At 52.3% G+C, this 21,944-nt stretch overlaps 3 protein-coding genes across 4 annotated transcripts in view; 1 reads left to right on the top strand and 2 right to left on the bottom strand.

Moving 5' to 3' along the window:
• Gnpat (glyceronephosphate O-acyltransferase) overlaps positions 1-1,031 on the bottom strand; it is a 28,798-nt gene extending 27,767 nt beyond the window's left edge. The window contains 3 exon segments of the mRNA XM_047520511.1: positions 677-709; positions 712-749; positions 752-1,031. Coding sequence (XP_047376467.1) covers positions 677-709; positions 712-749; positions 752-1,016 — 336 coding nt within the window. The 5' untranslated portion in view covers positions 1,017-1,031.
• On the top strand, positions 527-14,537 carry C12H1orf131 (chromosome 12 C1orf131 homolog). The gene is given in 8 exon segments (XM_047520512.1): positions 527-1,389; positions 2,990-3,294; positions 3,296-3,340; positions 11,820-11,876; positions 12,517-12,612; positions 12,733-12,819; positions 13,181-13,233; positions 14,055-14,537. Coding segments are annotated over 7 exon segments (714 nt in total). The 5' UTR covers positions 527-1,389; positions 2,990-3,054; the 3' UTR covers positions 14,191-14,537.
• A 1,830-nt stretch (positions 14,538-16,367) lies between these two features.
• Positions 16,368-21,944, bottom strand: part of Trim67 (tripartite motif containing 67) — a 40,026-nt gene continuing 34,449 nt past the window's right edge. For both annotated transcript variants that reach the window (XM_047520916.1, XM_047520917.1), the window contains exon 10: positions 16,368-21,598. In XM_047520916.1, the coding sequence (XP_047376872.1) occupies positions 21,533-21,598 (66 nt within the window). In that variant the 3' untranslated portion in view covers positions 16,368-21,532. The remainder of the gene's footprint in view (positions 21,599-21,944) is intronic.

Genomic DNA, 21,944 nt, shown 5'->3' with positions numbered 1-21,944 from the left:
CGACCTTCCTGCACAAAATTAACACTACAACTGTACCTAAATCAGAAAGTGACACTAACTGCCAGGACATGGAATTATGTCTTCAAAATGCAGTATTTTCTTTCTCCTAAAGTAGATAAAAATTAATTAGTAACTAAAGTAACAAAAACCCGATCAGATGCCCCAGGATTGTGCAATCCCAACTGCTAAAGGGCTCCCACCCTGCAGTTGCTTTATGAAAATTGTGAGTACCCAACATTCTGGTGGAAACAAAAAACAAACAAAAAGCCCACCAGTCAAAAGCCAGATCAAAAACCAGAAGAGGAAGAGGGGGTAGCCAAGTAGAAGAGCCGCTCGGCGACAGGCTGGGTGGCAAAGGCTGTCCTCCAAAGTGGCCTGGAACAAGCGCAAGGACAAGACCAGACACACCAGGCGGCTGGGTTCCAGGGAGCCCCGCCAGCAGGGCGGCTGGCGGCCCGCGGCCAGGCCGGGGCCAGGGCCGGGCCGGGTCTGGGCCCGCGGCGGGAGCGGCGGGCCCGGGCCGCGGGGAACCGCCCGGCGCGCGCGCAGTCCGAGGCGCGCGGCCGACGCCGTTGCCGTGGGAACCGCGCCGGCACCCGCGCCGCGGCGGCGGGCCTCGGCAGCTCGGGCCGGGCCGGGCGGAGCCCTGCCGCGGGCCGCGATCTCGGGCGCCTACCGCGTGGAGGAGCACGACAGCGCCGGAACTGGAGACGAGCCGACCGAGAAGTAGGAGCTGGAGGAGCCGGAGCGTCCATGGCGCGGCTGCCGTCCCGGGCGGGCTGGGCTCCTGCTACGCGGCGGTGGTGCAGCCGCTGGGGGCGGTTCTTCCGCGCGGGGCGGCCCGACCTCGCCCAGGCCGGCGGCACCCTCTGCGGCCGCCGCACGGGACCCCGGGCGCCGCCATCTTGCCCAGGACGGAAGCCTGGCGGAGGCCCCGCGGCGCACCGCGCAGCCGCTGGCGCCGGAAGCGGGAAGCGGAAGCGCGACTGCCGGCCGGGGACCCGCGCGCACACCATGGCGCCGGCGTCGGGCTCCGCTGCGCCCGCTGGGCTCCGAGTCGCGCCTGGACGCCCTGCTGCAGACCTCTACGACCTGTGTGGAGGTGCAGCTCGCGCGGGGCGCGTCGGTGCTCGGTTGCCCCTTGTCCGGGGAGCGCTGGCTGCCCGCGAGCCTCGCTCTGGGGGCGAACCTCAGCAGGGCCTTCCCGTGTTCACCAGGTGACCGACCCTTCGCTCTCCTGGCTTCTCTTACGGGGTTAAAATGAAAATAAAAATCCTCATTATTGAAGATTGGCCACTGCCTGGCACTTCGGGGAAGACCTGCAGGGCTGACATCCTTGGGGTGGCTGGCGCAGATGTCCACCAGGGACAGCTCCGAGTTCAAGCAAAGGTCTGTTTGACAGAGTCTGCCAGGGAAACACTTCTCAACTACATAGTCGTGTCCAGTGGAGGAGTTTAAAAACAACCGGTCTGGCCCTGTGACTGTTACTTGACATCTTTGCTGTGGTTTCCTTACGGGGTGGGCCTACTGGCAAGGTCATGCCTAAGTGGGCACGTGCTGATTTTCACAATGGAGTTACTTTGACCTAAGGACCTAACATTCCGGCTTTTTGTCTTATAATGATGAGGGGCCATCATGGTTCTTCTGACCTTCTTCAAGCTGAACAGGGGCAGCGAAGAAGGGTTTAGGCCCAAACTTCAGGGAGGGGGCTATATTGGCTGATAATGGGCTGGTTTACAGTCTGATTAGTGAGTGCCTTTGCTCGATCTAGTAAATTTTCCAGGGAGATGACTGCTGCTGTTCCCACCAGAGACAGAGAGAGACAGAGACAGAGACAGAGAGAGAGTGTTTTCAGGGCTACCATAGTAGAGCCCTGAGAACCCACCGCCAGTAGTGGGAAGGCGGTGGAGAGTCGGATTCCGTGGTGGCCCATGCTCGGCACGAGGCAGAAACACCCTATTGTGACATTGGCCAGGGATGAGGGGGCATGGTTAAGGTGGCTCAAGGCAGCTCAGATCCCCGTGAGGGGAGAGCCAGCAGGCAATGACCTTCAGGCCCCCTCCTAGTTTCGGCACCAAAATGTTAGAGTACTGATGCAAGTATCCAGAGAGACAACCACTCTGAGTTCAAGCAAAGGTTTATTGACAGAGAGTCTGCCAGGCTGCTCCTCTGCAAGGTGCAGAACCTCCTGGAAACACTTCTTAACTACGTAGTCATGTTCAGTGGAGAATTAAACAATAACGAGTCTAACCCTGGGACTGTTACTTGACATCTTTGCTGTGGTTCCAGGAGTTAGGGACTCTCGGGGTGGGCCTCCCGGGAGGTCATGCCTGGGTGGGCAGGTGCTGATTTTCACAGTGGAGTTACTTTGGCCTAAGGACCTAATAGACATGGTGTACCGCCTTTTGGTACCAAAAGCCTGTCTTAAAAAGTTTATGGTGATTAAGGCAAAGACTGCTTTGTTCTTGCTATGGAGCAGTTGCTACTCACCCTCATAGCCTAAAAGCCTGGCAAGTTCATGTGTGACTTGCTTTTCACGCACACCATTTCATTCTACAGCCTAGTGGTTGCTGATCCTGTCGATGCATCACTGATCCCATTGTTAGGAATGGAGACACGCACAGGAGGGTACAGACCTTGCTGAAGGTTACCCAACTGGTTATTTGCAGAGCCCAATAGAAAAGAAAAGCACTGACCACAGTGTGGACACAGTAGCACCACGTCTGAGCCAGTTGAGATTCCCAGTACTGGGCACTATCACGGTACTGGTGCTTGGAGTAAAGACCAGAGTCCTTGTTTAAATATGGCCACCAAGGACATGAGGGCTTCATTTTGGATTCTATAAATTATGAGAGTGTGCCGTGAAGAAAAATAGTTGATTCAGGGTGCGCTTCCGGTGCTTGACAGTTGGGGCAGATGCACAGTGCTTTCATGTGCTTGATGTTAGTGATGCTAGAGAATGTTTGCTTCCTTTTGTGTTTGAACCCAGGAGAGACAGAAGATGAAGCAGAACAGAAGAGGGTTCGAAAGAAGAGAGAAGGCAAGAAGGGAGACATGGGGGCTACAGCAGCCAGGCCAGTGGGGCCCCTGTCCCTGCCTACTCCACTTGAAAGAGACCAGAGGAAGAGTGCTTCCAGCTTTTTCAAGGAACTCAGAGAAGAGATGCATGGTACTTCTGATGTCACCCCCCAGGGCCCTCCCACAGGACCAAGAAGTCCCTGCTGCTGCTGCTGGCTGCTGCCTGCTGCAGTATCACCCTTCCCCCAGATAGAAGTGGTCAAATTCCACAGCAGGAAAAAAAAAAAGAAAACTGCAACCAGATCAAGATGAGCATGCAGAGGTGAGATGTTGATGGTTTTTATGTATATGGGAGACCCCCTGTATGGTGGCATTAAGTCACTGTCTTTATAGATTGTGTGGGGGCTCCCAAGGCCACCCCCACGTAGTTATTTGCTCATTCATAGGATTCAGAATAACATTTTATCTGCCATGTAGACATATAGACTGACCGTAGTTATCAAACTCTCACCCTCCAGAGTTAAGCAGGTGTTCATTGTAAACTTCATGGCAGGTGTAAAGCACTTAGCAAACTTGGGGCTTAAGTTATGCAGAATAATTCTGAGAAGCAGAATATTCTGGTTACTTAGTGCTCAGGAACTGGCCAGCAGCTAGTCAAGAGAACAGAACTGACTTGGGAATTGTGGGATTTGATAAGCCCAGACATGCTCAGTGAACTCCTTCCATTCATAAGCACTCTGCTTGTTAGTGATCAGAGAAAAACTCAATTGTTCATCTCTCTGATATTCCTACTGTCAGCCTCTGTTCTAGGCCTGAATATAGCAGCAAAAGAACAGCAGTCTTTGCTCTTGAGGAACTTACATTCTGGTGGAAGAGCAGGTTGATTACTGAACAGCAGTTTCTTTCAACCTGAACCTCTAAAGCTGACCCAAAATTCAGTCCATGAACGAGATGTGGTTACCCTCCAAATGTTTTTTCCCCCACAAAGATATGTCCTACTAACTTTTGTCTATCAGAAGAGGAAATGAGGATTTCCTCTGTAACAGATGACCACAAAAATTAGTGACTTAAACAAAACTAATTGTCTTGTAGTTCTGGAAGACAATGAAGTCCAAAATCAAGATGTTGGCAGGACTTTGCTTCTTCTGAGGGCTCTCAGGGAGAGCCCTTCCTGTATCTTTGGCCGGAGGTGGTTCTGGGCATCTCTTGACCTGGAGCTGCGTAACTGCAGTCTACCTCATCTTTTCATGACTGGCAGACTCACATTTCCCTCTGACTCCACAAGGACACCTGTCGTTGGGTTTAGGGGTCATCCTAAAATGCAGGATGACCTCATCTTGAGATCCTTGTGCTCCGAAGCTCCTTTTTCCAGATGTCTCATGGACATATCTTGGGGGACGGGGAGCACAGTCCCACCCACCACTGAGACAGTCTGGCTTGCTTTGTTCTTTTGGATGCAGCACATTCTTATACAACTAGCGTGATAGAGCCAGTGTTTGCTGTGTCTTCACTCTGAAAACAACAAAGGCAAGCGCTCACTGTCAGCTTACTGACATCTCTCCCTTGAGGATTGTCAGAACACTCCCATTATCTCTACCTTTACTTTAGAATTCTAGATCGGCTTCCCAACTCTGATGCTCCAGAGACTGGGTACTGTGGTCTATTAGGGTTGGGCCAAGAAATGGCCCTTTGCAGCCGAAACCTTCAAGCTGGTCCTCTGTTACCCAGAGCACCCTTCAGATATTAGTATTACGTGGGCATGCTCTGCTGTGAGAGAACTGGGGGGCCCTCCTCTGCTGTGCAGTTCTGGGCTGCAGAGTTCAGCCAGGATAAAGTGTCTCGGTTCTCCCAGCCCCTCCACATTTCCAGTGTCTTAGGCTTCCCTTTCCTCCTAGACTCACCCGTGCTCTCCTTTCTGGAATGGAAAGTTTTCTTCATAAAAAGGGTGAAAAGGTTGGCACTGAGTGAACATACCAGTCCCTGTCTCTTAATAGACTGTCCGTCAGTCTCTCACATGGTCCTTTCTTCCTGTTCCGAGTGAGCCCTTTTCATTGTGGTTGAATTTTCCAGGGAAACTTGACTCTGTTCAGTTTGAATTTACTGAGTCTAATGAAATTTTCCATTTGTCCTTGATGTTCTCTCCTTCTTTTCAAAAATATTTGCATCCTTTGAAAATATGAGTTGTGTCTGGTTAAGGAAACTGAATGTGGACAAACAGTGAAAACATGTAAAGATTTAGAATCTTGTCATTGCTGCATGAATGTGACTTGGTTGCTGTGGTATGTCTTGGGTTGGGGCTCGTGAGGTGCAGAAGCTGTGCTGGGAGCCTGTGAAGTAGGGGAAAGTGTGGTTGCCCTAGGGACGGGTAAATGGCAGCTCCCATGGGGAATGAATGAATAAGTGATCTTGTACACCACTGCCCTTGTTCTCTGAAAGCACGTACACCATCGGAGCACAAGTCCAGACAGACGTGAGGTTGGCAGGAATCCTCTAGAGAACAGCCAAGGTATCAGACGTTCATCTTCAGCAAGAACTTGAGGAAGGGGAAGTGGTTGGGAGCTGCACAGCGCTCCAGCTGCCTGGCCTGCCTGAACCCAGGCCTGAGGCCTGAGCCGCACGTTACCTTGTAACCAGCTGTCCTCAGCTTGTCTGGGAACTGGGCACTGTTGTGTTGCATTTTACCTGTTGTCCCAGATACCTGCAGGTGAACATCCTGGTCCTGTGCTATTTCTAACAAACAGGAAAGATCACTTACCCATTTGTTCATTTATTTCCACAAATTGATTGCCTGGTATTTGCCAGTCCCTGGGGCAGTGAACAGGTGTAGTTCTTTGTCCTCATGGAATGTAATGTGCTGTCTACTGGGAAGGCAAGCAGAACCTCAGATAAATTAACATACCTCGAAAGAACTGCAAATGCTCTGAAGGATACATAGGGTCCCGGGTGCAACAGCTGGAACCTCCTAGGTAGAGCGATCAGAGAAAACTGAGGAGGGATGTCGGGGCTGCCAGCGAGGGAGCAGCCTCGCCCTCACCCCAGGGTGCAGAAGGTCCCGATAGGTCACAGAGCTGGATGGCCAGCACCAGGTCCCGAAGGCAGTGGTGGGCCTCTAACTCCAAAGTCCCTGGGAAGCCACTGAAGAATTTTAAGGGAGGGCAGGAGGTGGTCTGGTGTATCTTTTAAGAACTGAGTTGTCGGCAAGCAGCAGCAAGTAGCCCCAGGTGCTGAGTGAGGGTGTGCTGCGGCCGACCCAGCTTGAAACAGGATGGCCTGCACTAGGGACTTGTGGGGTGTGTGAGGGAATCCACTGTTCAATAGGTGCAGAGGATCCTGAGAGGATCGAAACTCTTTAGGGCCAGCAATGAGTCAGGTGTAGCTGGAAACTGGCGGGTTCTGCCTTGCCTGGGGCTGTGTGTCAGTGCCGCGTCTCTGTCTTCAGTGTTGCTCCATCCCAGCAAGCCCAGTCCTGCCCTGCCCTGCTTTAGGAACCCTGGGCACCTTCATTGCCTAGAGGAAGTGGGATCACAGGGGCTCCTGCCTCCTGGGACCTGGACCAGTGCACACTGCTGCTGCCCACTGTGTGCTGGGAGTGATTGTTCATGTCCATTGCTCACGCATCGACACTGTGCCCATGGCACCTAGGGCCTGTCTTCGTCTCACAGGGAGGCTACTTGCCTGCAGTTAAGAACTGCCCTGCAGCACGGTCTGCACTGAAAACACCCAGAGCTCTGCACACCACAGCTGGGTGGTTTTGGCCTCAGCCTGCATATCTCATCTATTTAGGATGATGAACAGTTACACGCTCCTGAGAGAAAAAAGAGGTCACATCTCACTGGTTTTGGGACCATATCCAAATGTTTTGTTTTGTTTCTTATGCAATGTTTTTAGCAGAAAAACCTGAAGAGGCATTTTAAAAATCACTTTTGTTTATCCCATTTGGTGTGAGTATTCATAAATACTGCTACAGAAATATTTATGGTACTGAAAATATTTCTGTACTGGAAATGGTACGTTATTTTCATTATATTTACGTACAGTCTTTCCAGTGCATAAAGATGTCTGAATTTCACAGCTGGAACCAGACCCTGGACATTCCAGAGAAAGGATTGTGAATCTGGGGTTGAGTGTCACAGGCATGTTCCAACTGCAGGCCTTCTGTTTTCAAGGTCGTTACGTAGTGCTACACAGGAGATGGCGTGTGGGTGAGATCAGGGCTTTATCTCTTGAGTAACTCAAGTGCATGGAGTCAGAACACTCAGCAAACATGAGGACCCGTCCCCGCATCATGGTCAGACAGCAGAGCCATGCCTTCTGCTTACTGCCCTCCTGCTTCTCTACAGAATCTGGCTCTGCATGGCACCCAGCACCTCCCTCACTTCCTGTTCTCAGGCGCGTCCGACAGCAGGTAGGAGTTAGGAAGAAAGTGATCTAGTTGAAGCAGCGTACACTTATTCCCAGGATTGCCTGTTTTGAGGATGTTTATTTACCTAGCCACTCTCTGATTAGAGACAGGTTGGACATTGTTAACCAGTGGACTTTTTTTTCCCCCCCACTAAATGATGCATGGCTCTTGAGTGTCCATGGGGAAGAAGCATAGGACCCTCTGCTCACCTTTCTTTGGTCAGAGAAAGCCATGTGGGCTGCCTGTCAAGTAGGCAGCAAAATGCTCTCCTGAGTCTCTGGAGATAGAGCAGGGCCTGTACCGCCTGAGGCAGCGGTGCCTCCTGCCCTGAGGACAGTGTTTCTCGAGGCAGGGGACATCAAGGGCAGAGTATTGAGGTGATTCTAGAGTGGTAAGAAAATAAAAGACAGGAATAGGGCCCTGCTGATGGGCACAGCATCGTGAAGTAAGTAGCCAAGACATTTTTTTCTCAGGAAAATGTTTGCATTTGTTATGTACTAGGATCTGGACCTCAGATCCTTTCTCAGAAATACGTTGCCAGCTGCAGAACTTTCTGGTGGAATGGAGATACAAGGCATCTGTGTCCGGGCCAGATCTGTTCACGGCCTCACCCTGCCCTTGAGAGCCTCACAGTGCTGGTTTGTCCACAGCCAGGTTGACTGACCTGAGGAGCAGGGACCGGGTGCCTTGGGACTCTGCTGGGTAGCAGGGACTGTCAGAGGCTGGCACTGCCCTTTCCCCTCATGCCACTGACCTCCAGGACACAGGAATTTCAGCCTCACAGTAGCTGTCGCACAGGCGGCTGAGAGTTTTATTTTGGTGGCGAAGTTCTTTCTAGATTGCTTCATTCCTGTTCCATGCTCATGGTGACAATCAGCCAAGAATGTCGGTGACATAAAGCATTGCTGGATAGGCAGCACGCATGAAGGAATGTGGCTCCAATGTAGCTGGTCAGTCTCTGGAGCTCTTGAACAGTATGTAAGACATTGTTTTGGTTTGGTTTTTGTTTGTTAAATTTGTGTTTGAGGGTTGGGATATGGTCCCAAAACCAGTGAGATGAGACCTCTTTTTTCTCTCAGGAGTGTGTAACTGTTTATCATCCTAAATAGATGAGATATGCAGGCTGATGGCAAAAGACACACCAACTCAGGTAGAGGTGTGGATTTTTGTTTTTGTTTTTGTTTTTCAGTCACAGAATAGTCAGTAAGACTTTCTGGGTAGATAAAATGGAAGTACCCACACTCCTCCCTGCTCTGCCAAGGGCCTGGAAAAAGACATCTGATGCCCTTATCCAAGAGGAAGTAGGTGGCTGGGGGATAGAGTGGTCTGGAAGCTGTTGGTAGCACAGAGCAAGGCCACGTGCCTGGACCCGGACAGTCATCTCCACTGCGCTGTTGGTACTGGGTCCATCCAGAGTCACCTGGATGTTGCTGATTGTCGTCAGCAGGTGTATTGCTGACAAGAGCATCAGCTGAGTCGCCCTGTCCCTGGATGCTGGGCCTCACATTTATCCCACTTTCCTGTTTCGCCATGACGCCTGCCCCCCTCCTGTGACCTCAAGGTAAATGCAGGGTCATGGTCATCTCAGCAGTTGAGCATAGTAGGTGGAGACCGTCATCCCCAGCACTCACTGATGGGCCCACGCAGTGAGATTCAGAGGGCGGGTGGCACAAGCTGAAGTAGGATGCATAGATCTGCTGTTGCTGTGGCACCTCCCAGCAGTGCAGGGTCAGAGCGTGGACCACATCCTGCAGAGCCCAAACAGCAGGACACCCCCAGGCAAGAAGCCCCTGGCCTCCAGGCTGACCAGCTCCTCCACCACTGTCCTCAAAAGAGACATGCCTTTTTTGGAGACTGCACAGCCTCCAAACTTCTACAACCCACTTTCTGTTGGACAGACTTTGGGACTGGGTTCAAGTGGGGGCTGCTGCTGTTGGCACATGGAGGATGCCTTTGACAGTAGGTTCCTTAAAAACTCAAGCTTTGGTCAGTTCCATGGCATGTGACTATGGCCAGGGATGTGTCTGGATTCTGTGGTGTATACCAACTAGGGATGTGTTGGGGTGGACTCTGGCATGTGACCAGGGCCAAGGTTATGTCAGGGTGAGTTTCATAGTGTGTGGCGGGATTTCAGTGTCGAGAGACAGGACACCGAGGCACCCCGAAGGAAGCAGTTTATTAGGGCATCCAGCGAGAAGCAGTGTTTATTAGGGGCATCCTGCAGGAAGCAGTGTTTATGAGGGCATCCTGCAGGAAGCAGTGTTTATTAGGGGCATCCTGCAGGAAGCGGGGTTTATGAGGGCATCCTGCAGGAAGCAGTGTTTATTAAGGCATCCTGCTGGAAGCAGTGTTTATGAGGGCATCCTGCAGGAAGCAGTGTTTATGAGGACATCCTGCAGGAAGCAGTGTTTATTAGGGCATCCTGCAGGAAGCAGTGTTTATTAGGGCATCTTGCAGGAAGCAGTGTTTATTAAGGCATCCTGCTGGAAGCAGTGTTTATGAGGGCATCCTGCAGGAAGCAGTGTTTATTAGGGGCATCCTGCAGGAAGCGGTGTTTATGAGGACATCCTGCAGGAAGCAGTGTTTATTAGGGCATCCTGCAGGAAGCAGTGTTTATTAGGGCATCCTGCAGGAAGCGGTATTTATTAGGACATCCTGCAGGAAGCGGTGTTTGTTAGGGCATCCTGCAGGAAGCAGTGTTTATTAGGGGCATCCTGCAGGAAGCAGTGTTTATTAGGGGCATCCTGCAGGAAGCAGTGTTTATTAGGGGCATCCTGCAGGAAGCGGTGTTTATTAGGGGCATCCTGCAGGAAGCAGTGTTTATTAGGGCATCCTGCAGGAAGCGGTATTTATTAGGACATCCTGCAGGAAGCGGTGTTTGTTAGGGCATCCTGCAGGAAGCGGTGTTTATTAGGGCATCCTGCGGGAAGCGGTGTTTATTAGGGGCATCCTGCGGGAAGCGGTGTTTGTTAGGGCATCCTGCAGGAAGCGGTGTTTATGAGGACATCCTGCAGGAAGCGGTGTTTATTAGGGCATCCTGCAGGAAGCAGTGTTTATGAGGGCATCCTGCAGGAAGCAGTGTTTATTAGAGCTGTCACTGCCCCAGCAGATTCCCATCCAAAGGCTGAGCCTGAGCACAGCGGAGCTTACATGTTAGCTCCTTTGTCTTCCCTTTATGGGAATCGACATTTTGATTAGGTGTCCTGTGTGGAATTACAAGCGAGTTGCAGCATGGTTCCGACAGAGTTGCGCATGTGCACCTAGTGTGCCGTTGCCTCCGCTTTGTTGTGGGAGCGCATGCGCACACATGGCTGCTGGTGCATCATGCACTCTGTCTGGGAGAGCTCTTACCCAGTGTGACCATGGCCAGGCATGTATTGGGGTGAGAAGTCATGCATTTCGAAGGCATGTGCAGTATCACTACCTCCCATTAAGACAAAAAACAAACCACCACAATGACTAGAAATCTGGTATTTCTGAAAGAAATGTTCAAACCAAGCAAGTTTTGTTGGACATCATGTCAATGTCTCCAAGGGAAGAAAAAGAGGAAAGGATTAATTAAAGGTGGCATTTGGCACCTTCTAAACTCGACTCTGATGTGGTCCATTTCTGACCCCGTTACCCAGCAGAACTTTCTATCTGGTCCAAGAGATACATGTGTTGGTCTCTCTCAACAGCTTTGCTGTTTTCCTTAGTTTTCTCATTCCTTTCTTAAGCCTTGAAGACCTTAAAAAATATTTCATTCCTGTTCCATCTGTTAGCGTTAATTGGGATTTGGAGTGACATGCTTATATCATTGTTTGATATTTAGACATCCTAACCGGTTTCGAGGCTTCTTTTTTTCCTCCTTTTAAATTTTTATTATTTTTATTTATTTATTTTTTTGGTTCTGGGGATTTGAGCTAGGGACTCGTGCATGCTGGGCAAGCTATCACTGAGCTATTTTCCCTAGCCCAGAATTTCTTTCGTTAAAGGCTGAGTATTACTCCACTGAATGGATATACCACATTTTTTAGCCATTCATCTGTTGATGGCCTTTCGAATTGCCTTCCTGTTTTAGCTGCTGTGAACGTAGGTGTGCAGATCCTGGCAGAACTTTGCCTTTGGTAGGATGTGAAGCTGCCCGTTGTTGGTCTTTCTGTTTTTAGGGTCTGAGGAACTGCCGCAGTTCTCCACAGCAGCCATACCATTTTACTATCCTGCCAGTGGAACACAGGGTTCAGATTCCCCCATGTACCTGCCACATTTGTTATTTTCTTTTATCACGATGGTAGCCAATCTAATGGGTGTGAGGTAGGTAGCCTGGTGGAGGCTTTGAAAACTGTTGGTGATCCATACTGTCGTGATACAGTACTTATGCAGTAACAGATGATTTTAGTAAGAATATTTTTCTTTGCAGAGTAAAACTAGTGTCCTTGAAAAAAATGTGGATGTTCAAGAATTTAACTTGGAAAAGGTATGTACTTTAAAGTTGTTTGGTTATTAGTAATTGATTTTGCTTATTTTAAGTTCATTATACTTATGTAAATTTATCATACATTTGAAATTGCTAATAAATTAACACTTTTATTTATGGTGGCACAAAATGAGTATTTTGCATGTCTAATGGTTAGGGAACTGGTCCCGCAGATCCCACTAGTCCACTCGATTGCATGCTGTGTGCTTGCAAGACACCAGATGGTCTTAGGACAGGGACCGTGACCGCGGTAAGCTAAAAACCAGGGACATGTGCTTGTTGGGATCTGAACAGATTTTTTAAATGCCTGAGGAAAGGAGGGAAGAAGCCATGCAGCGTCCCCGAGTGGGTGTGGCAGCTGCTGTAGTTGGTGGCCTTGTGTCTCAGCTCATCTGTGAGCAGCCTGAAGTATCGCAGGGCTCCGCCTCTGTCCTACCTCTCACTTGTGTGTGAAGATGACTCTTTCTTCAGTGGTCAAATGTGAGATGACAGTGACCGCAAGGAGAGCCTCCTGGAGCTCCTTTGCCACACCGGCAGGACCACAGTACTGTACCTCTGCTGTCGGAGCTGCAGGAAGCAGTGGGGAGGTTTCTCCTAGGAGCTTCACGCATGCACTGGTTGGATTCTGTTTCCTCCGCAGGCTCGTTTGGAAGTGCACCGGTTCGGGATCATGGGCTATGGGAAGGGAAAGGAAAGAGTTCTGGAACAGGAGCGTGCCATCATGCTGGGTGCTGAGGTGAGGGGCCATCTTCCATTGGCAGTAGGGTGCAGAAATAGTGTCCCTAGGAGTGCAGGGGACACTAGGACATTTTGCAAAATAAAAGCTGATGACACATGTCTTGTTCTTTGATTTCAGCCTCCCAAAAATAGTTATGTGAATTACAAGGTTTTACAGGAACAAATCAAAGAAAAGAAGGCAGCGAAGGAAGAAGCGAAGAGAGCGGTAGGTGTGATGTGGTCTGCCTTAACGCTGCAAAACAACAGAAAGGTGGGGGCCACAGCCGGCCAGAAGTAGTCAGACACCACAGACGAAGGTCGGTTCCCTCCAGTCTGTGCCAGCCAAGGGACTGGCTGCCCTTGATCATCTGGTGGGTTATATGTCATGAAGCATGTAAGGCCCTTTGCAGAGCCTTAAGAGAAGGTGGATGCTCAGGTCTTTCCAAGGGCTTCAGATTGAGACTTTGAAACAGTCATGGTTAATACGCCCACTTGAAAAAATTAAAAATAATTGGTATCTTGGTGGCTTTGGGTCACAAACCTCTTGCCCATTTTGATCCACATCTTATCTTAAATTCTGAAATCAGGCACAGGATGCAGATATTTTCAAGAAAAAGAAGAAGAAGGTGCAGGAAGATAGGTGAGTGTGTCAGTGGGGCAGGGCCTGCGGCGCAGTGAGCTTTGACAGTGACTGCAGTGACTGCAGCGCCTGCAGCGGGCGCCGCCCCAGCCTTCAGGTTGCTTCTCTGGCACTGTCCGGAGGGAAAGGAGGGTTTCAGTAAGTTTTCTGGGACCAAGGCGCTGCCTTGGGACTGAACCTGGAGCCCTTTGCAGCTTCCACTTTTCAAAGACCAGACACTTCTGGGACCAGCGAGGCAGCTGGGGGGAGCAGCACAGCGGTCCACGTGCCCAGGTCTGGGCCACAGCCTGCATGGGAGCCCACGTGGGGGCTCTGACCGCCCCTGCGTCCTTCTTTCACTCTCCCAGGTCGTTTCCCAGTGGACTTTATGTCTCAGCCTTTCCCTGGACACCTAGTGTGCTGGAACATGCCGTAAAATGGTCTTTTGTTCTGCCACAGCTGTCCATTGCGTGCCTACTGTGCACCAGGACACGGGGTCAGGCACGGGTGTTGGTCCCCAGGCGTGACCACACTGAAGGGGTCCCTGTCCCCCAGGACTTGCGCTCTAGGCGGGGAAGGCCCCAGACACACATGCTGTTAGGCAAGGTGCCGTCACGTGCTGGCCAGTCCTATGAGGGGCTGCAGCAGCAGCAGGGCGAGAGAAACTCAGAAGCTGGGCAGTCACTGGAGAGTGGCGGCATCCATGTGCAGAACTGAGCAAAGGGAGTGTCAGCCTAGAAAGGCCCTGAGGAGGGGCTGCAGCGGGTGGGTCTGCAGGGAGACTAGCCAGCAGTGCTTCCTGCACCTGACTGCATTGGTGCCTTTTCTCACCTTGAATGTAGAAAATCCAAAAAGAAGTCAGCTCCCACTCTTTTGTCAAGTGGACGAATTGGACAGGTTGGAAAATTCAGAAATGGGACATTGATTCTGAGCCCAGTTGATATCAAGAGAATAAACTCTTCCAGAGTGGCTAAATGAAGAACTTCGTCAGCTCACAAGAGGAGTAGGAACAAGCGCCCTGCTGGCCACGCCCTGCCAGCACTGGCTGACTGCTGACTGAGGGGTGGGTGCAGCAGCGCCCCTCCACTTCCTGCCACGTGCTTGGTGTGCTTGCTTGCGACACGATTTTTCATAATCACTCTTTGCTCTGAAACCTAGTAATTAACGATAATTGCCTTTTAACATTTTTAATGACTTTACCTAAGAAAGAACTCAGAATGTGATGCCTTGTCAGTTTTGTGGAAAGTTTTAGTTTTTCAGCCTACTTTGTATATAAATTCTACTTTGTAACAAGTTATATAATAAAATAGTTGTTGTAGTTTGTATTGACTGCTAAATAACAAAAGATGGTTTTAACATATCTTAGTGCTCACACACCAGTGGATATTGTTTTGCAGAAACTAGAACTTATATGCCACACACATTTTAATAATGTCGCCCTTACTGAGGGTGTCAACAGCTTCTCAAAGCTTGTGGCACATTAAAGAAGATGCTGGTAACAATCATGACTTTTTAATTGCCAAAAAAATTCAGATCCCAGCCTAGCAAGTAATAAAGTTTTGGTCAAAAACCCTAGGGGTAGGGGCCAGGGTTGTGGCTCAGTGGTAGAGCATTTGCCTAGCACATGTGAGGCACTGGTTTCGATCCTCAGCATCACATATAAATAAATACATACCTACATACATAAGAAGGTGTTGTGTCTGTCTACAACTAAAAATTTAAAAAAAAAAAACCCTGGGGATGTCAGTGACTGACTCCCGTGGCTTTCAGTGGCTCTGAGGGCATTGCCATGGGGGGAACTCAGACTGAGCGGAGCCTGCAGAGGTGCAGAAGATGGTGAACATTACAGATTAGAAATGGGGCACTGTCTTTCCAGCAGAGAACCCCGGGAAAGGGGGGTCCACCTCCAGTGAGCCGTGGCAGCAATCAAGCTGGACTAGAATCCCCACCTCGTCCATTTGGAAAAGCATGCGAATTCCAAGTATAAATTACCATACCCCCTTTGGTTTCCACGTTTTAATTCACTGCATAGGTATTTGAAGAGCAGTTTTGGGGCCGGTGGGCATTCTGGAAGCACTTTGAGGTGTAGGGGCAGAAATGATAAACACGCGCAAAGCAACCTGGGACCAGACTTAGGCCGGTGCTCTTTATTGCCTGTTGACAAGGCACCTTCAAGGTCAGCAGCAGAGAGAAGTGACCATGGAGGTCATGATTGAGGTCTCCTGTGACTGACTGGGTGCCCAGAGCAAGCGTGCCCTTGCTGCGTCCACGAGCCGTCACCTCCTTGGTGAGGGCTTCCTGGTGCTGCACATTCAGTGTGCCAGCTATGCAGGACCCTTGTGTGGCAGGTGGCTGGCTCAAAGGAGGTGGAGAGCCTGGACAGGTGGTCTCAGGATAAGCTGAGCCTACCAGGAAGGGTCTGCAGAACTCAGCTCCAGAGCTGTGGAAATGCCTGACCATTTGTACCTCACAAGGTGCGAGGAGGCATTTGGTTATGGAACCAGCCTGAGAGGAAAGATGCAGCCGCCTCACCCTTGCTACACTGTATCTTGGTGCTCAGCGCTGCCCACCCCTCTGCACCCAAGCTGGAGACCTGCACTCACACCTTCATCCTGTACCTGGGGGACTCCTTGACCAGCTGACTTCTCCGACACTCTGGTGGCCTGCACTCGCTGCCCTCGAGCAAGTGTGCCGGCCCCTAAAAGTGCCTCCACCATGACCTTTCTGACCACCAGTTGCAAGTCGGAGGTCATGCCAGGAGTGATAAACAGCGTCTCCGCCCTCCAGGGTGCATGGCCAGCATGTGGTGACACGGACATATGCAGGGGGGCATAAGCAGCCCTGGATGAGATCGAGCCCAGCTGAGGTCTGAACAGGCCTCCTGTGGGGGAGCCCCCTGGGTGAAGGGCTCCCACCTGTGCTAGGAGCCGTATAGACAATGAGCAGGACCGGGGGTAACTGGGACCTGGGAGGATGCACGGCCCAGGGTGCATGGGGAAGAACAGCCGGGAGCAGCGTGTGTCCAGAGGAGAGGACTTGTCCCTCGACTGCCAGGAGCTGAGAGCAGTTGGCCCCTACAAGGATCGCCCCCTTCCCAGGGTGACCACGGTCAGTGGACTATGGTGGCTGGTGCAAAGCGCAGGCTTCACTGCAGCCTAGAACTCTGGAGCAGAGCCAGCCAAGACCCTGGTGGTCTGGCTGCCTCCCTCGGCCTGAGCCTGCCTTCTTCCCTGGACTGCTCATAGCTCCAGCCTTGTTACCTCTGGCAAAGATGAATACTGTGACCTGTGACGACAAGAATGCCTGGGCCCACAAAGCAGAATCCCCTGACCTGGTCTGTCCTGTAGGAGGGCAGAAGCTGCCTCTGGCTGTAGACCACATCTGTCTTCTTGTTGGCAGTGTCAAAAGAATTTATTTCAAATCTGCTTAAGACTGTGGTAAAACTCAAGTTTTCCAAAAGGTAATACAGAAAGTTCAACCAACCCCCAAAGACCAGAAAACACAGTGTTTGCAATTCAAAAAATACAAACGCTTGTGGATACCAATACAAAAACTAGAAAAAAGTACTTTTCCTGCCAATGCCCACCCCTCCGTGTTTTCAGGAACGTGAACAGCCACAGGACCAAGAGCTGCCACCAAACACCAACCACTGGGGACAAAGTGATGTGAAGTGGAGGAGCAGGGAGGGGGGGTCAAAGACAGGTGGGAAAATGGAAGTTCTGTCAACAGCCAAACAAGACATACAGCTTTTTGCTTCTTGTTAAATTCCTTTCCCAAAGTTAAACAAACACCTCTCATGCGCAACAGACAGTGTGACGGCAGCGATTCTACATCATGCATTTATGGTTCTGCTTCGCCGGCTCCCTCCTCAGTGCTGGGCAAGCGGGGCTCAGAGTCCAGGCATGGGTAGGGTGCTGGGAAGGCAGGCCTGCGCTGGCCTCACGCATCCCCTTCCACAGCCACCAGCAGCCCCCTTTCCACCCTGAAGTTTGCTTCTGGCCTCTCCTCAGGGCCTGGCCTGGCACCCAGTGCCCACCTTGCTGCCACAAGTTCCTGGGCCTTCCCCAGCACTAGGTTGGCAGCCATGCCCTCCATGAGCTGCGCCCCTTGACGGAAGAGTATCACGTTCAGATGAGACTTTCCTGGAGTCAACATCATTCATTGAAAAGTTGGCCACCTCCCTGTCCCCCACTTAATAATGCAGCTTGGGCCAGTGCAGTCATAGCCACCTGCGGGGGTCTGAACACTACTGTGTCCAGTCAGCCCTTCACCTCTTAACCCAACAGCCTACCGGGTCCTGGTTCAGCTGCATCTCATCACATCCCCACTGAGATTCCAGACCCATTCTGCAGAGTGCTGGGGACAGGAGACATGGCTGGGGCCCCCTTCAAACAAGACCTGGAGGCCTCCTGCCCATGTGCCATGTCCCTTCCCTGTGCCTCCCCTGCAGCACTACCCAGAGGCTGCTGCCAGGGACCCTGCTCACCACCGTGAGCAGAGAACCACTAACTGATCTGGTCACGGGAAACCTGTCCCACATGCCTCCTACCCTCTCCAGGTCAGGTGGCTGCATGACCAATACTTAACCCGTCTCCAGGAGGCCTAGCTGGAAGACGCTGTAGCCGGAGGATGCCAGAAAACCTCCACCCAGGTTTGTTGGGTCCATCGCGTGTGAGCCTTTAGCCGAGGCTGCAGAAGTGGGAGCGCACGCTCCTTAGAAAGTGCTCTTCCATCATCCTCAACACGGCAGGGGAGGCGGGCAGGCAGGGAACCGAGGCACAGAAGACAAGAGATTTGCCCCACCCATGCCACAAACTAGTATCCAAGTCGGGCCAAGAGAGATGAGCATCTGAGGTCTGCAGTTTGTGTCCGACCCATGAATCCTGCCTGGCCCATCTCTGCAGCCCGCTGACCTAAGCTGCCAGGAGGACCTGCTGAGGAAGACCATTGGTAACAGCAGTTGCAGGCCCAGCTGCGAAAGAAAAGGTCTGAGATTTCCCAGGATCTGCACAGACTCGAACATCTATTAGATTTTTTTTTAAAGCCACAGACCCATTAAGAAGGCCCTGTTGCTTACGGTAACATGTGACCAAGGAAAAAGGAAGAGCTTTTCTTCTAGACTTGAAGGTGGGGCTGGCGAGCATCTAGGGTGAGCAAAACTGAGACCAGCTAGGTTGGCTGCTGTCTGTGGCTCTCCACTCCCCACCAGCCCCACGGAAGACCAATGGTGATTCCCAGTCAGCAGGTTTGAGATGTAGGCATTCTGTGACATAGCATAGCCTAGTCGTTCTCAGCTTGGGACAGTCCCCAGGGGACACTTGGCAGCATCTCTAGGGAGTCGAGGTTGTCAGCTACCTGGAGCTTGCTGCTGGCATCTAGTGGGAGACCCCAGGGATGCTGCTCAGCATGCCACAGCAGGAAGCCCTGCCCCCAAATGTCCAGAGTGAGACGCCCTGGCATCGCCCCACAGCCTGGTGATGGTGATGTGTTCAGCAGCCCTGTGTGGAGACCCTAGAGGCTTTCATCACCCTCCTGACCTGGCTGCTGGTGGCCATGGAGTCAGCCCTGTGTGTGAGCCCTCACCACCTTCACCGAAGCCTCCTGTGCAGGAGGTGCAAGCCTTGACTTGCAATTAGAATTAAGGCTTCAATGCACATGTCCCTGTAGGAAGCACAACAGGGCCTGAGGGCCTGATGGGACGGGGGACCACAGTGAGAGTGGGGATGGCCTGCCCCGCCTCTAGGGGAGCCCCATGGTGTTTCCGAGGCTTATTCTGGAAAGCATGACCCTCCCCAACTTTGGGGGGCCATAGGGCACCTAAGGGTATTATTGCAACTACAAAGTCCACGCAGGCTGGAGATGCAGCCTGAAAATACAGTTATACAGTGCTTAGGGCAGGAAGGAAGGCCGGGGGAGAAAGGTGGGGTGGTGGATACGGTCTTCCCCTGCCTTGAAGCAGGAGCCAGCATGCTCTATGTAAGCAGAGGTGCCGATGGCCACCTCTGGGAGGAAAGGCCTACGGACCGGACTGCCTTCTTCCACATCTTAGTCTGCTTGACAGGTCAGCTGCCAGCCAAGCCTCGTCTTGATGTCATTCACATATGGGAATGTCACCACATTGCAAAATGGTAGAGAATTCAATGGAAGATGAGAATCCTACCACCCGTCCTTTCCCCCGAATGCCAGGCCTTCCCATCTTGATGAGTCCATAAGTTCCTTCTTCATTTCTCTGATCCCTCAAAAAAAAGTGTGGGCAGCCTCCCTTCTCTTCTGGGTCCATTCTAGTCCCTGAAAGGTGCTTTGTGCTGTAGACAGGAGAGTTGGCTGCAAGGGCTGCCTGGCACCAGCTGTATTGCTTCTGGGCTCCCAGGCAAGTAAAAGGGAGGCTCCCCAGCCCTCACATCACTGGGGACAGAGGTCCTGGCTGCTTCCGTGATTTCAGGAAATTTCTTCTTAAAGAGGCCACCCGGAGGCCTGGGGTATAGCTCAGTAGCAGTGCTCTTGACTAGCACGCTCCAGGCCCTGGGTTTGATCCCGCGCAGGAGAGGGGCAGGCCCCCTGCAGGTGTGGACATGCCATTCTGCAGTCCCACATCTCCCCTGACCTGGCTGCAGGCTCCCCTGAGGTGTTAGGCCCAGGAAGGCTGCGCTTCTCTGCATTCTTCAGTCTCTAGGCATCTGCCCCAAGCTCGGTGCCGGGACCACCAGTGTTGTCTACAGCTACAGCCAGAGCTGAAGGAAAGTGGAGGCTGATGAGGCAGCTGAGCAGCCATGGACCTGGAGCCCGGGTCTTGTTGCATTGCTTGAGGGCTCTGGATGGGGCTCTGGGACGGGAGAAGCAGAGGCAGGAAGCGCTCCAGGAAAAGGGAGTGAGGCGGCCGAGCCTCCACAAAGAAGGGCTGCAGGCCACGTGGAGGCTGAAACAGCACCAAGCAGCTCCTGAGGGCGCCACGCGCAGGGCCTCACCAGCCACATCACAGAGGCCCATGAGCAAGAGCTTTGAGGTAGGACTGTCGGATCCGCACAGCCCGGCAATGGGTGCTCAGGAAGCAGGTGCAGGGTCTGCACACGAAGGCAGACAGGAAAGCACAGTTGGTGCCGGTGTGTGGACGAGTGTCATGAAAATCCAACCCAGCAAGTGGATAGGTCACTCCTCAACGTCAAAACAAAATGCTTGACAAAATAAATTCTTTAAAAAGGAGAGAGCAAGGTGACCACCAGCTGGGGACTGGAGACGGCAGGAGAGAGGAAAGAAGGGGTACAGATTCTGTGGGTACAGGACCCTGGAGCACGCCCTGGCTCATGGCTCCTGTGGGAGGAGCAAGGTGCAGGCTTAGCCCCCTGTCCCGGCCTTCTTGGAGGCCGCTGCACAGCAGAGCCACCCCTGCCTGCCATCGGGCCCCTTCCTGTCTCGGTGACTCTTCAGTGATGGCGGTGGGTTGGATCTCGAAGCAAAGGGTAGATGACCAGGAGGCCTTACCAGGCCTCCAGTTTCTGTGCTTACCAGTCTGAGTGGCCAGCTCAGAAGAGCAGTTTGGACACATTTCCAGTTACTTCTTGAGAAGCCAATTCCAAAAAAAGAGCCACCACAAGGTGAAGACAGGTCAGTCATTAAAATTCTAGAACCAAGAACTGAGTGAATGAAATCCAGCAGACTGTTGCTCACGTTTGTGTGTGTGCCAGGTGTGTGGTCGGTGTGGGTGTGAGAAAGAGAGCACACAGCCTGTCGCTCAGTAGAGGCCAGGGAAACCTTTCCAAAGTCCTCAGCAGTTCAGTGAGACAGGCAGAAATCAAGCGTTAAGGATCGGTGTCCCTGTCGGTCAGTCCCGAATCAGGTCTGTAAAACTCTAGAACCAAATGCTAAACTGCTCCCAAGAGGTGAGCACCTGCCAGAGCTGGACTCGGGCAGGAGCAGAGGCAGCACCGAGGCCCAGGGTGACATGGTGGCTCCCTGGCTCCTCTCAGAACACCAGTCTCAAAGTCAGCCTTCCTCCTTCCCTTCAGAACAAGGCCAGTGCTGCAAGCAGATGGCAGGAAACATACACATGGACCCTGAAGGCCTCCCTCCTCGGGGAAGTTCTGGGCGGAGAATCCAGCTGAGCGGATGAAGGGGAAGCACAGCCTGTCTACCACTGACGGTGGCCACGGTGTGGCCCGCAGACCAATCCCATCCCCTGAAGAAGCCATCTCCAGACGTCCCGGCTGCTGGCTGCACCCAGGGCTTGCTCATTGTGCGCGCCAGGCTGTGTTGGCTTGGTGGGGATGGCATGGCACTTGGTCTGCAGATGTCTCGGCACAGCTGCTGGATGGGAGCTGCCAGGCTAGTTGCCTGACAGCTTTGGCCGCCCCAGGTTGGTTGGCACTTCCAGTCCCGTGTGCAAGGTGACCTGGAAAGGAAGAGATAGCTGAATGGCTGCCACTGATGCCGAGTGCTGCCCCAGCCCAGGGCCGCAGGCTGCCCTCTGTTGCTGGAAGATGGCATGAGCCATCTGGTGGCTCTGCCTGGTGGACTTCGTTGTGTGTTGGCTACTCAACTTTGCCGGGTGAGGCTCCCCTTGGCTTGGCCTCTTTCCTCAGTAGGAGCCACGTGCTGGCGGACCAAGCTCCCGTGTTGTCAGCTGTGGTGACGCCTGCTGACGGGTGTTCAGCTCTCGTGGCTGTGCACTCGTGCCCACTACCTTCCCATTGCCTGCCCTCCGCCCCTGACTCCTGTGACTGTGCTGTCCCCCCACC

Source organism: Sciurus carolinensis, chromosome 12, assembly GCF_902686445.1.
Source record: "Sciurus carolinensis chromosome 12, mSciCar1.2, whole genome shotgun sequence".
In the NCBI taxonomy this organism is placed as follows: Eukaryota; Metazoa; Chordata; class Mammalia; order Rodentia; family Sciuridae; genus Sciurus; species Sciurus carolinensis.
Note: the sequence above shows the minus strand (reverse complement) of the source record. Positions and strands in the feature narration are given on the sequence as shown.